This window comes from Eutrigla gurnardus (genome assembly GCF_963514095.1).
Source record: "Eutrigla gurnardus genome assembly, chromosome: 20".
Taxonomy (NCBI): Eukaryota; Metazoa; Chordata; class Actinopteri; order Perciformes; family Triglidae; genus Eutrigla; species Eutrigla gurnardus.
Genome location: NC_139931.1, coordinates 16,045,539 through 16,060,681, shown reverse-complemented (window position 1 = coordinate 16,060,681; position 15,143 = coordinate 16,045,539). Strand labels below are relative to the sequence as shown.

Here is a 15,143-nt window from a genome sequence, read left to right as displayed (position 1 = left end):
ACACGGACCAAGTACAAGTCCCGATACAGTAGCTCTGATATGGGACACTTTAAAATGACTACATCTGTTGAAAAGGAAAGTTACCCAGTAGTGAACAAAGTCAGACGTAGTGTTGACAGATGTGCCATCTATTACACTCACAAACTCCAACTTCCCTTCAGACAAGAATTCCAGCACACCGATGAAAATATTTCCTTCCAGTTCAGTTAAACTGTAAATGGGGTTTAGCAGCAGTGAACAGCCATTAACTGAGTCAGTATTACCATAAAGGATTCTCTCACATTGTGTATTCCACCCTTTGTGATAAACTAGGGGCCTTTAATTGCCTATATTCACATCAGTCTAAAGAGGTGAGTGCTATTAGGTCCTACCCACAACCAATGAGTCTTTGGGAAGAGGAAAGAGGGGAAAAAAAAAAAATCTTATAAGAATTAAATTCATAATTAGAGACCATTGTTAAGAAAAGCATACGCTGTATTGCCAGCTATATGTAAATGAGTCTGCAGTGTGACGTATTCATCTAAATATATTTGTGCCAAATGAGACGGGAGAGAATATCTCAAACTTCAGTCCCATCCATAGAGGGAGTATTTCCCGTTTTCTGTGAGGCACTAAACAAACCCACCCTTCTAGGAAAGTGCTTTTGTGTTTCTAATTCTTATTATGAATATTACATTTAGGGAAAATTATTCAAGTGAATACAAAAGGATTAAAGCCACTAACACACCACCGTGGTCTTTAAATCGTATCGAGGTCATTCAAGTTAAATGAAAAACATGATCAAATTCACACATGGTCGAGATGACAAACACAAAAAGATATAAGAAATATTCAAAACAAACGAAACCAAGAAGATGTACTAATGGCTGAATGTGATGATCTGTTTTCAGTCTGTAGCTTGTGTGACTTGGTTTATTTTTTAGCACTAAAAATAGTCATTGTAAAACCCCTAATACCTCATCTCTCGTCTACCACATTTGAAATGCAATCTAGACATAACTAGTTCACATTCCATCCTACTGTCTAACGTAAACGACAAAAAAAGAAAGCAGTTAAAACAGACCTTAAAAGAAACACTATCCTTGAGGCTTAAGGAGGAAATAAAAGTCACCTTAAAAGGTGAGACAGCCTCTTTACAGGTGCTACAACTCCCTCTACTCCATTTATTCCCGTTTCTGCGAGTTAACTCTGAATCTTATCAACGGCAGTGTATCTCTCTCCTCCGGGGCTCCACAGAGAAAATCAAAATTCTCCTACCATTAGGAGCCAGCAGGGGGCAGCAGCAGCATGGAGATTACTCTCTGAGGTGCAGCGATCCAGTCAAAAAGGCATTAAGGCAAAGATACAGGGAGTTCAGGTGAAGTCTAATGTAGATCACCTCGTCTTCTTGGTGCTTCCGTTCGGCGGGTCTTCTCCTGCCTGGACGTCTTATCTCGGATGGTGTCGCAACAGGCCTCTCTTGGCGTTGGTGGACTGCCTCTGCTGAGCGAGGAAGGACATGGCCTGGTTGGAGGGACCCAGCCGCTCGCCGGACACTTTCTGATGCAGCGCCATCCCCTGAGAAAGACGAAGCCGAAAGGAAAACTGAAGAATCGGACGTGGGTGTAAAAAACAATGTGTAGAATTGGGTCTCATGCAAATCATCTCTGTGCAGTAAAAACCCACATTTGGCCTTAAAACTCCTTCCGGAGTCTCATAAAACCAAAAAAAAAAGGTAGTCGATTTCTTTTTTGGGAGCTACAGAGAGAAACGCATGAAAAGCACAAAATGCCTCCAGGCCTGCTCCATGTTTTTATGCATTTGTACACTCACCATGTTGTACCATGCAGTAATGATGAGTTTCTCCTCCTGGTCGTGCCTGGCTCGGCTCTTCTCATAGTCATACTGCAGAGAGCAACAGATCATCGTGCATTAGTGAGATTTAAAGAGCTCGACTGACCTACATCGTCTCTACATGTCAAAGATGTTCATACCTCCAAGTGCTGGATTTTCCTCTCCTTCTCCGTCAGCTGGTTCTTCAGTGCCTGAATGTCAGGGGTGGCTGGCACAGGCAGCTTGGGGTCCAGGGTTTTGATCACCTACACACAAACAGGACTTTTTTCAAAAATGACTCCATTGATTTGGCATTGCACTCCACACCCACCATGGATAATTTAAATTTATTTTATACCACACTTTAAATCTAGAACCTACATTAGTGACAATGTAGTCTTTAAGACTCTTAACCCGACAGACATAAGTGACATCACGTGAGGCAATTTATGAATTCATAGAAGCTTTTCTGCACAGGCCGTAATCCTCCAACACCCATAAACAGACTTTGATGTGTCAAATTGGTGAAGTCTCCCTTCAACCAGTGAAAAACAACACATTCCCTTTAGTGGCGTATGTTGAGGGCGACATGTTTAGGGACTGACCGTTCTCGCCTTATCCACATAGCGCTTGTATCGCTCCTCCATCTGCTTCATGTCCGCGTCCTTTTTCCGCAGGCTCTCCTGGAGTTCATCTATCTTCTTAGCCACTGAGAGAGGACAAGAAAGAACATGTTAGAAAGAAAAGAGAGGAAACGACTGAAGGCATTTGTGAGCGGGAAGCAGAAATGACTTACTGCTGCCATCCACTTTGGGCTCGAGGTCATCAATGACCTCTCTTTTCTTTTGGAGATCTGAGTGAGCTTCATGGAGCTTCTCCCTGCAATAACCACCGCTGTGTGAGTTCACTCTTGTTTGGGACCCGAATGGATAAATAATCAGTAAGAAATATACTTACAAATGCTCCTCAAGCTTTTTTTTCAGTAAGGAGGACTTTAAAGAAGAAGAGGAAAAGGCATTAAACTCTGAACTAACACACGGCTTTCTAAATGACACACAAACACTCTGTATCAACAAGAGTCAAGCTGGCAAACAGTTAAATCATAGGCCAGTTGGACAGAGGGTGGGCCGTACTTACGATGGCCTGATTTTGGCGGAGGTGACCGATGGCAACAGGCACAGGGAGACAGACAGAGAGGGGCAGGCGTTAGCGGTGAATCACCACAGCAAACATGGGTTAGATTCCCACACAACATGTATCAAAAGTAGAACACGAGTGTTTTCAACAGGCCATGCATCTAGTTGATCAGTTTCATGAGGGGAAAAAAGTTGCACTTCATGTGCAGTTTGTCTCAAAAATCTGTCAACAGCGATGGTTTGTGATGAAGGAGTTCTAACAAATGTGGGCAGAGGAAGAAAGAAGGTGGTTTCTCACATCCTCGGCCTTGCTGTCCTGCTCGTGGAGCGCTTTCTGGAGCTCCTCGATCTGGGAACGCAGATCTGAGATCTGCTGCTGGTTTAACCTTGGAAACAAACAAAAGGACGATGTTAGAACGAGAAGAAACGATCGCAACAGATCTAATTAGATACAAGAAAAGGAGAAAATGAAAAAAGTTTCAGGGTGCATGATGGAGAGCATAATAAATGAAAGGAAGGTTGATGGTACAGATGAAAAACAAGGTTATCAAGTTGAAACTGTGGGCGGGAAATGTATGCAAAGTATCATTTGGATCTCTGTACATCTGCCGCAGGCAGTGTTCGTCCATTCCCCCAAGGGTGCTGCCTGGCCATTCGCTGCCTCGCTCTACTGAGCATGCTCACTCCACTCCTCTCCTCCTGTTACTGTTGCTGAGGATACTTCCCACACCCTGGGCCTGGTGTTGCATGGACACACACACAAACACACGCACACACGCTGTCCACCCACATGTCCACATGCCCACAGGCATGTAAACACACGCACACACACACGCACACACACACACAGTAGAGGGACAATCTGGCTTTCTGCTGTCTGTCCTCCAGTCCAGCCCACACAGCTCAGTTGAGCACACAGTCCAGAGGGTGAGTTGACATTTAGGCAGATATCACTCCTACCGTCAGCCAAAAAAACAGCTTAATGTCCAGGAACACACAATATGATGACCTAGAAGGGGAACGATTACCTAACACAACTAAACGATTACTTGGACTGCATGTTCAGTACAACCCCATACCTGTGCTGAGTTTCCAGGGCGTTCTTGCTGCGCTGAGCGTCCTCCAGCTCAGCCTGCACCTCCACTAGATTCTGCCTGTAGGACTCCTCCTGGAGACACAGCATCTTGTTCTCACTCTGTAGACGCACCACCGTCTCCCTGTCCAACAAAACCACAAGGGGGAATAGGAGAAAAGAGCACAGATGAAATGGGTCCGAGTGCAGCAAAGGCAAGAAAAGTGTGTTGAGTTAGCCGCGCCCTTGTCAGACGACGCCCGGGCCAAATGTGCAGCACTGGCATGTGTCGCTATTTCAGGGGGGCAACTGCACCTCGGATTATAGAAGATGAATATAGGGCACGAGTGGGCAACTGATGGACAACATCATGATGTCTGTTCCAATTAAAGTTAGTCCCTACGTACACATGAACCATCACACACACATACTTGAGCTCAGTAGGCATGATCTCGGCAGCGAGGTTTCCTACTGCAACAGCATTGTCACACAAGCCTCCTGCAGAGAGAGAGAGAGAGAGAGAGAGAGAGAGAGAGAGAGAGAGAGAGAGAGAGAGAGAGAGAGAGAGAGAGAGAGAGAGAGAGAGAGAGAGAGAGAGATTAAGTGTCAATGAGTTACACAATAGCCAATCTAACGATTGTCTATTATGTTATGCATGATTTGCATATTTGTTAATCTGAGAAAAGAAATATTCATTGACAGAACATCTTTACACGTATACATCTGTGAAAGATTAACGGTCAGCCACCCGTTTCCTACTGTAGATGGCGTCTGGAGAAACAGATCAGCATGGAAGCTAAAACATTTACTGCTGTGCAAACTAACCAGCGGTAGAACAACTAAAACATATTCCAAACATAGTGTCGACTTAAACTGATTATTTTAGGTGGTTCAGAAACATTCTGCTTAGCTTCTGTGGTGGTTCTCCTGTCTCCAGAGTCTGACTGTAGATGAATAACCAAACTATCCCTTTAACATGCTCTTTAAAAGGAACATCTATTCTAACACAAGTGGAATCTTGCCTTAGACTATTTTACCATGTTGCAGTTACATCATTTGTTTCTAAACTCACCAGATCCACTGAGACCCCTCTGTTGGACTTGTGCACACCTGAGCTCATCGTTTGTTTCCCGAAGTGTGTCTCTCTCTGAGATCAGACGCTGGAAGAACAAAGCACAACGCAACACAGGCTTCAGCTTCACTTCAGACGGCTTCACGTTGGAGGTCAAAAGAATGATACATTCAGGGAAGCATGAAACTGCCATGTGTGGAACAAAACAAAGCAAGCTCTGCACCGAGAGAGTTTAGTGGTTAAGGTGCATACCAAAACATATCTAGACTCACCATACCTAGAAGTTTTACAAAGTTAAGGTACGCTTCATGTCAGTGCAGTAAGCTTTCAGAATGACTCCCATAGGAAACAAGGACATTAATCACTCCTGTCAGTTAGCAGAAGGTGCTAGAATTAACACGGGACTAGGGTTGTCACAAGAACCGATACTTGCTTTTTTCTGGTAACGTCAGAACTGAATAAACAACTTTTCACTCGGCGAGCCATGTCGATTCTTGGCAGAACTGACGGGGGCAGTATACGCGTGTGAGCAGCACAGAGCAGTAAGCGGCGCTGAAGAAGAAAACTTGCCGTCTTCGAAAAAAATGGCTTCAGCAGGTGGGAGCGAAAGCACAACACGTCGGCTCGTCGACAAGACAGGTGCGAAGAGTCGCGTGTGGAAATATTTTGTGTTCGAGGCGGATGAATCCGGAGCAATTCTTGATTCAAACAAGCCGACATGCAAAAAGTGCCTCAGAAGTTTTCAGACCAAAGGAGGAAGCACGTCAAACCTGGCTATAGGCCACTGCTGTTCTTTTTTTAATGTAAAATAGTTGACTATTGTTATTTATGACCATATTTATAAGCACAGTATTGTTTGTTTTTATACTGGATGGCTATAGGTCTGTTGGCAGCTGGTACTGCAATTTAAATTCTGTGCAAAAAGATCTTAAAGCACAGTGGTGTTAAATACTTGACAGTTTGAAGCAGTTTTCAATAAATTTGTGAATTTAAAAGTACATGGGTCCTGTTGTTTTTTTAAATTGTGGTATCGAATTAGTATCGAGAATCGTGGAAATTCACAGGTATTGGTATCGACTACTGAAATTCTGGTATCGTGACAACCCTACACGGGACGCAGGAGTACGGAGAAGAATAGTAAGAAATATGCTTGACAACAAGTCACAAAACACAACAGATGTGTACAAAGGACTGCCTCACTGAAATAAAAACTATCTAACTATCACTGCTTGTAACGTGACTTAAGGCTTAATTGTGTGACCTTAAAGTCAGACAGATGCTCCACAATGATAAAAGAAAAAAAAAAAAAGGACAGCAAAAGCATTTTCCATGAGCTCTTCCTCCCCCACCACAATTGAACTTTTATTTCCTGACCATGTTTACCAACTCACTTCTTTCTCCTTCAGCAGTGCGTCATACTTGTCGTGGAGGTTCTTGTACTCAAACTGCCATTTCTCAGCTTTCATGGCCTCTGCCGAGTGCTTGGTGTGAAGCTCATGGGCCTGCAAGTCAGAGAGCATAGCAACAGTGTGTGTTGGCGAGAGCTCTCCATAAAAATGGCACGGCTTTCCAAACACGTGCACGGACCAGACTGTGTTTAACATCACTTGGCTGTCAACACGGGAACAAGCATCATCCCCCTCCTCCTCCCCCTCCTCCTCTTCCTCCTCCCCCTCCTCCTCCCGACCCACAGCTTGCCTGTCTCTTGTATGTGTCCAGCTGATTGCGGACAGCGTTGGCCCTGCGGAGCTCCTCCTCCAGCTCGCAGGTGCGCTGCATGTACATGGTGTTGCGCTCCTCCAGGAGGCGCACCTGCCTGCGCAGGTCCCCCAGATCCTCCAGCTTCCTCTTATACGTCTCCACCAGGGCTTCAAGCTGGTTCACCCGGTCAGACGAGTGCCTGAGGGGGAGGAGAGGACAGTGTGGGAGGCGTCAAGTACCAGCGAGAAACACGACTTTTAGTTAAACACAATGCATCCGTGTGGATAAGCACTTAACTACTGAAAACCGACAACTCTGACGCAAGCCAGTGTCAATGCATGAAATTCATATTATCAACACAGATGTCAGAGAGGAGCTGAATGGACGTCTGTGTGTGGGCAGTGTGGGAGTTGTTTCTGTGAGTGTAAATTGATAATAGAGGAACTACTGCTTAAAGGAAAAGGCTGGTTCTACAGTTTGTCTCTATGCTTTTCTAGTACGGAGTATTTAGGACACCAAAACAATAGATTGACTGGAAATAAACCACAGTTCCCAGTTCAGGGTAGTAAAGGAGCATGGGCAGCACCGGTATGTTTGTAATAGTGTTTGGACAACAAGGGCGCTCCATCTCACAGGAGTAAGCTGCAGTAGGCGAGACTATAAAAGGGATCCATTCATTGTTGGTTTGGCTCTTTTCATAGGATTCATTGATGGTAAAAATAAATTAAAATAAATTAGAATATCACAAGACTTACCCTTTAAACATGAGATACTCCTGGTCTAGTTTTACTGACCTATTTCAATAAAAATGACTGGATTGTAAGTTTTAGTCGGAGGAGGTGCTCAGCCAATATTTACAATATATCCACATCTATCTTTGCATGGAAGGCACCGTTATAAATTCATTGCATTTTGATTTATTTATATACATTTCTTAAATCATGAAACCCCGTGTCGACCACCAAACATGACTTTTTGCAGTTTATTAGAGTACAAACCCAGGTTAGCCTATGAGAAGGCCTGCGCTGTTACTAGTCTGGCCTTACCTGAGGATGTCCATCTCGTCTTTGAGGGCCTGGGCCTCCTGCGCCAGGCTGGTCAGCTCTTCGTTGCGTTGCTGCAGTTCGATCACCTCACGCTCTAGTATCTCCCCCTGGACTCGCACGTCATCTCTGCTGTTCTCCAGTCTGGGATATTTAGGATAGCAGAGCAGCTTTGTGTAACCAAGTAAACTGAATGGACTCATTGTGCATTTGATTTGCATGTGTACATGATGTTCACTTCATGAATGCATCGGAATCTTCCGGCTACACTTTCAAGTAGAGCAAATTATATAATTGTGAAAAAGGCCTGCTGAGCATTCGTTTATGCATTAAATATTAGATGGAAACCTTCCTCAGCAACTCCACCTCTATGTGTGTGCTGCTTGTACCTGTAGTTCTCCTCCTGAAGCTGCTCCATCTGACTCTGCAGCAGCAGCAGCTTCTTGCCGGTGATGGCAGTAGTGGAGGCGTCCAGAGAGTCGCAGCGGCTCAACTTCTCCTTCAGGGAGCGCGTCTCTGCCTGGAGGGAGGACTTCTCTTCCAGAGCCACCGACAACTGTGGCAGAAGAGAGAAGAGGGCAAACTAAACTGTAAAATACGGTGTGGAGACTGGGAGGTTAGGTAAAAGGACTGCTGAGAGAGACGTGATGAAGAGTGGCAAACAGCAGCACAAAGGGAGGGGAAAGGGGAGCAGACAGAAGATGCACCAGAAAAGTCTTCAACGCTGATTTAAAGAACAATAGCAAAAAATGCGGTCATGAGCAACTGACATCCTTCTGAAAATAAACATGAGAAAGCACAAGCACAGATACACAGCGACAAACTCACCATGCTCAGAGGACCTGAAACACATGCTTTGCTCTCGTTTCACATGCTCAGTCGTCAAAAGCTTGTTAGTCAGCTGGTTTGCAATGCGCTCAGGCAGATGGATCTGTTTCAATAGTGAGGTTGTTAGCATTACCCTCAGGGTCGAACCCAGATTCTCGTGATATAAATAGACGTCTCATTGAGGAACATTAATAATGTTGGTTATACTGTTATGTTCAGTAGTTTAGAAATGTTTTTTTAGCGGTCAGGAGTTACAAAATGTTTGTGTTTGAGGCGGGCTGAACTGAAGTTATGATTAGAGCTGGCATTCAAATATTAAGAAAAAGGGGAGCGTATACTTACCTACTGGACATCTTTCCAGTTTGAATACAGCAAAACCCTACACTGAACTTTAAGGACAGATTGCATGCTTTAGCACAAGACCAGTAACAGTAAATAGCTTTCAAAACAACACAAATGACTAATCCCTAATGCGTGGGCTAAGTAAGTAAACAAACAGGTGGGCTGAGAGCAGTACAAATTATTGTTGGCTACTGCTCCATCCCAAGGCAATGTGTCAGTTTCATCTTGATGTTATGCAACTATCGACTAAAATGTAGCTTTAAAATGCACAAAATTAGTCCCCCTTCAGTCAGTGGTGCAAAAAAAATAAAACAAGCCATGGGAACACAAACAGTCTCAGGCTGGCTAATCGATAAGGGCCAGAGCACAAAAGCTGCAGGCACACACATTCATCAACATGCTGCAACCACAGCACAGCTCGGCATCGACAGGATCTGTTGGGCAGGTGCATCCAAGGTGAAACGCTTTTATATCCCCCCAAAACCAGAAATAACTTCACTGTTGGAAATAATGCCAACAGACAAAACAAGCTACAGTCATCTGAAAGTTAGAATCCTTAAGATTTTCATGGAACCAAAACTAGTTATATGGTCAGCCGTTTTTCAGCAAAAGTATTTTAATGTATTTATGTTCAGTTAACATAGTTTTTATTGAAAGAGGCTATAATTCCCACACTGGATTGAAATCGCCTCATGACACTCAAGGAATTCACAGGAAATTATGCGCTTTTTAATCCAGCGCTCCTTTTTGTATCGCATTGATATCAGTATATCAGGTATCAGAGGCCATGGTTACACTTTGTGATCAGATACACTAGAATGGAAGCGGTGTATAAATCCATGTCCACGCTTGATACTTCAATGCAACCATCCTGATCAGGTTAGTGATCAGATGTATTTCATGGTCAAAGCCATTATTCGTTTATTTTTAGAAGATTTCATTTTGAAGCAGCAAAAATCAGGACATGTTGGGTTTTCATCAGCAGTAACTTACCATGACTCAGACAGCTGGTCTAGTCAATGTAGTTGTTACAGAGATAAATACTGACAGTGACTGTTCTTCAAAAATGTGTCAACAACTCAAGAGAAAAGGAAATCTGGGCATTTTTGGGAAGGCGACACGCTGCAAACCTTCAACTTCTAAGCAAGGTCACAGACTTGATTTTGGCCTGGATTCATGTGGAAAACTACAGCAAATCAAAACAAGACTAAAATCTTACGGATTCTAACTTTAAGGTCTCAGGAAACATAAGCAGAGTAATATGTAGACCTCATTGGGTGTACCAACCTGACGCTCCAGGTCTCGACAGCGCTGGTTCAGGTCCAACTTCTCATCCGCCTCCTCGCTCAGAAAATAATACTTCCTGGACTGCAAACACAGAACCAGCAGAACGTGAAGACAGAGTAGATGACATACTAGTTACAGTAGGAGGGAGTAAACAATGAAAAGAAAGGGCAAAACACAAAAGAAGGATGTAACCGATCTGCGGAGAGAAGGGAAAAAAAGGAGAAGGGGAGTGAAAGTGTTGCGGGTTTCACCTGGTAGTCAAAGTCCCCATAGGTCTCTGGGCTTCCTGGTTCCGACAAAGGCTCCTTTGATAAGAGCTAAAACAAAACAGTCACAACAAAGTCAATAGAAAGCTAAAATGATGGGGAAAACACCTGAAAGCAGTTTTATTGGGTCTTCTGTATAACTTTGTTTAGTAAAACCTGGAACGTGTTTAATATTCCAAGCCGTACAGGTGCCAGTAAAAGACTAAAGATATTCTGGAAATATCTCGTAGGGTTTCTGGGACTCTGTTCAGTCTTATATTTATCCGGATGTCTTTGATTGTGAATTAACCATGACTAAGAGCTGGGATTAATGCAAAGCAGGGAGAACCAAGAGGATAAGCGGGAGGCTCACTCACCTCCTGAATGGCTGTCATCACAACATGCTGGACAGATTCCTCAAGTGTCATTATCTGCTGGATTTGCTCTGTGTTTAGGAGAAGACAACAAAGAGCTGTGACGGTGCAGCCAAATGCAGATTAACACAAATACTCTCCTACAAACCAAACCAGCACGGCATCCGTCGACATTTTCAGAGAACCAGTGCTCATCAGGTCGATGTTTAAATCATGAACGATCAGTTTTTCTTCTGAATTGTCATTTGTAAAATGTTTTTAGCATGAAAGGAAAGCATTATGTGGTCAGTTTATCAACTTATGATGATCAATTCAAGACAGATATAAAGCAAGGATCATGTGGTTTGACTTTGAGTTAATCCTGCGTGTTATTTTCACACATGGCTGCATCTACTTTACCTTGTTTCTTCTCACAACTGACAGCACAGCCCAACACGAGCTGTACCAGCTTGCCCAGTTCAGTGACATCTCCCATCTCTCCTATGAGGTTCACGTCTGGCAGGTGCTCTTCTGACACCTGGTGACCGAGCACCTGATCAAGGAGAGCGAGGTGAGGATTGGGACAGGGCTGGAGTGAATTGAAAGAGTACTTAAAGTGGTGAAAATAATACAGTTTTCTTACTTCGTGATAATAGTCCAGCATGCTCTTGAGAATCTTTTTCAAGTTGCTAACCTGAAAGAACAAATTAAGAGTTAAAATCCTGATCCCCATTTTATTCAAGGAAAAGGAAGTCAAAATGTAAGACATCTTGGTCATTCTAGGTAGAGTATTCTGTCATATCCTGCTGTTTTACAGATTACCTTGAGGCGCCAGTTGGCCCCACTCTCCTCCTTGATCCTGACGAGCCACGTCTCATTAAACCAAGAGGGGTCTCTGTTAATGAGAGCACAAGACAACTCCAGTGACGACACATCTATGGACATCAAGATTCAGCCCACAGGGCGATGAGGCCCTTTGCTTCTGTTCTGCCAAGCACAATGACATTTGAGTAAAACAGTCGCTTGAATGCCAAAATAACTTGAGACGCCGCCGAGCATGGTCCTGAAAGTTGCAAAATTCCTGCAAGATGGCCGAGATTGGGCATTGACCTTGAATAGTTTGGATAAGGTCGGGCAGCAAGCCTCGCAAGAGTCATCGCATATTTCCCCTAACTTGTGGGTAACCATGTAGACACAACCGTTGAGCCTCGGGTTGAAGTGACATTTAAAGTAATTTAAATTTTAATGGTTTGAATTTTGCATAGATAACAGCCTTGTTCAATCCAAAGTACAATGTAGTCCAAATCACAAAAGATAAGCAAATCTCAGTGAGACTGAATGAAGCTCTACCAGCGGTTTGCACGTATGTCGTGCACTCAGATGATCAAAACAAACAATTGCACATCCTTACATTCTGTGCAGCACATGTGCGATGGCCACGCCGCTCGTCAGCTGCAGCTTGCTGTTGCATGACGGCACCTGAAATGTCTGCAACTGAAAACAGAGACATTCATAAATATTGCAAACATGTAAAGAAGCTGCTTGTACATTTGAGACACGGTCGTATTTCCTTCAACTTTAATCCTAAAACCAAACCAGACAAGGCACACACACATTTTGACGAATGTGGGTTTAATCCGCTGGTGTGTGTAAAAAAACCTCCACAAGCATGATCTCGTTGTAAACACTTTTTGGGGGCAAATAATACAATTTTGTACACTTTAATGTGACTAGAAAAGTGGCTAAAATATTTGAAAACAATGCAGGTACACAACAGAGATAATGTCTCTCTAATTACACTACTTAAAAGAAAGGTACTAAGCAGTTATGTGGATTACAGTCCTACTTAGAAAGCTATTAATAATGTGCTGTCTTAGTTGAGACACACAGAAAAGTGCTCTCCTGCTCTTTAGAAGTTAGCTTGTTGTATAATCCACTACATATCTCAGTTTACACTAAATCTATGCGGGTCTGTTTTCCTGGAGTAACTGTGCTGACGTCGCAGTCAATTTGTTCGAGATAACGAGCTAAAAGAGACACCAAGAGCAGCTCCAGTGTTTACCTAGCTAGTTAGCTTGCCCGGCTAGCGAGAGTTAGCTTCCAAACAACTTTTACAGGCGACAGCTGCTTACGTCAACCTGCGTGGTCCACATATCAGCTATTTATTAGTGGCGAGGTTCGCCTAATAAAGTAGCGACGTATTTCCTCCTACATTGCAAACACCTGCTGGCACCTGTTAGCGGGCGGTTAGCCTCGCCGGGCAAAGCTCGCTAAAATCAAACTTACCCAGGTTAACAGTGAATCACACAGCTCTGCTTTATCCAGACTCATGGCGTCGGGCCCGCCGAAACGCACGGCAGCTTAGAGGGGCGGCGGAATGGCTCTCGAGACTTTTATTTCTCCCCCGAACTTTGTAACTCACTCCTTACACTTTCCACGTCAGTCATTGTCCGGCCATGGCCTCCTCCTGCTGCTGCACCACCTAACCCGCTTCGCGTTTCAGCGCCCTGTTATCCGAGCGAGCTTCCGTATTAAGAGCGTTCCCACGGAAACGGATTATCTCGCGGGTCAGCTTGTCCGGTCATGGAAGTTAGAATAATGAAGATTATAATAGCCTGCTGTCTTTGTAAGCTCTCATAATCACACTAGGTGAAATGCTGGCGAGCCAAGAAACAATTTAATACATTTGATTTATTTTATTTAAACAGGGTGAACTAATGTGGTGGGGGGAAATTAATTAAAGACAAATGCTAATTCGTGCATGATTTCCCCCTCATCTCCACCCAATGGCACCTTAAAGAAGCATCTGAGCCATCAAACCATAAAGACAACTAAGACCAATCCAAAACAATATTTTCCAATGAGACTAATAATTGAAAAAAGTCCCAAAACATCTACAGCCAGCAGAGAGAGAGAAACCAGTTTATACTTTAGACAATACAATGTTAAAAAGTATATCAAAAGTATTGGGAAACACTTGAAAAGGGGAACATTTGATTATTCCCACAGTCTCACCTTAGTATAAACAAAGTACAGTAGGCCTACTTCTAGGCTGCTATTCAGGCTTTTATATGTTTAAGAAAATCCCAACAATGAATAAAGGCCAGTATCTCTGTTACAGGCCCCACTGTTATCTTTTTGCTTTATTCAAAGTTCCTTAAAGCACCACTGGATGGCTCTAGTTGACAAAAAGCCATAGAAAACAACTTGATGCACAACTGGATGCCCAAATACGTACTGCCCATGACAGTTGTTGTGTAAAATCTGTCTAATAAAACAACGTGAAAACATCTCCAGGTAGCTAAATGTACATTTCAAACAGCAGCAACAACATACAGCAATCTAGTGGTCTTAGTGGTATTTTATTTATCAATTTAATATGTGATACCTCCTGTGAACATAGATTGTTCCACAGTGAGTCCAGTCTTGCATTGAGAACCACCAGGCTGTCCTGAGCGTTATCAAGAGACCACCAGAGTGGGAATGTACTGACCAGGTCACACTGCTTTGTGATTTACAGCTCAGGGAAAAAAACTTTGGCGGGTTTCTGTCAGAAGCCTCGCTCTCACATTCGAAACATGAGGTCACACACGTACTCCCTTTCCTCGACAAGCTGCACTGCTCCCTGCACACACACACGTCTCCTTCCTGCGTCCTCATTCGCTGTCACAAATCAAACTGCGGCGACCAATCACGGCCCAACGCTGCCCACAGGTTTCCTGTTGACTCTGGCAAACCCCAACCGAGTGTACCCAGTCCATAGTGCCGGTCGAACACCTGCACGGGATGAAACCCTGGTTCTTTCCATTCACAGCCGGTCTGATCACAACACCACGTACATCTGGTTTCACCATATTTGTCTGGCCGGAGTTCCTGTTTGTCTGGATGGTTTTCTAGCCAGAGGAATGCACATGTTTACCCATTCCTCTCGGCTGGCCATTATAACACCTCAATCACACAACTCCTCTTGATTAACGTTCAACTTTGATGTATCTTTTTATAACTCCCTTTATATCTGTTTGTACATGGCTGTTAAGGCCCACGGCATGCCAGTGAGGATTTAAAATCACTACCTCGCCTCCTAGAAGAGCAGTTGTTTGCTGTCAAGTGTGTGTGTTTAGGGGGTCTTCAGTTGAGTAAGCCAGGGCCGGATTAAGACACCTGGGAGGAAGCGAGGTTCATGAGGTGCAGGGGGCTCAGCGGAGGAGTTAGTCACTGCGGAGGGATAGGTCAGGGCTGACTAATGCCTGAG

At 43.9% G+C, this 15,143-nt stretch overlaps 1 protein-coding gene across 1 annotated transcript; it reads right to left on the bottom strand.

Annotated features, from left to right (window-relative positions):
* Positions 1-1,285: 1,285 nt before the first annotated feature.
* On the bottom strand, positions 1,286-13,390 carry hook2 (hook microtubule-tethering protein 2). The gene is made up of 22 exons (XM_084036811.1): positions 13,178-13,390; positions 12,303-12,385; positions 11,714-11,786; positions 11,535-11,585; positions 11,312-11,444; positions 10,916-10,983; positions 10,545-10,610; positions 10,294-10,374; positions 8,226-8,392; positions 7,840-7,980; positions 6,791-6,992; positions 6,484-6,594; positions 5,093-5,180; positions 4,452-4,518; positions 4,028-4,165; positions 3,247-3,334; positions 2,770-2,804; positions 2,609-2,691; positions 2,418-2,521; positions 1,974-2,078; positions 1,813-1,884; positions 1,286-1,557 (listed from the first exon to the last, which is right to left on the bottom strand). Exons 1-22 carry the CDS (start codon positions 13,220-13,222, stop codon positions 1,429-1,431), a joined length of 2,130 nt encoding a protein of 709 aa, XP_083892937.1. The 5' UTR covers positions 13,223-13,390; the 3' UTR covers positions 1,286-1,428.
* Positions 13,391-15,143: the final 1,753 nt, after the last annotated feature.

What these genes read in the sequence shown, in the direction of transcription:
- hook2 (XM_084036811.1), bottom strand. Translation starts at nt 13,222, where the DNA reads ATGAGTCTGGATAAAGCAGAGCTGTGTGATTCACTGTTAACCTGG. An exon ending in TGATGACAGCCATTCAGGAG is followed by an intron (nt 10,611 to 10,915) that starts GTGAGTGAGCCT and finishes GTTTTGTTTTAG; the next exon opens with CTCTTATCAAAGGAGCCTTT. An exon ending in GTCGAGACCTGGAGCGTCAG is followed by an intron (nt 8,393 to 10,293) that starts GTTGGTACACCC and finishes CTTCTGCCACAG; the next exon opens with TTGTCGGTGGCTCTGGAAGA.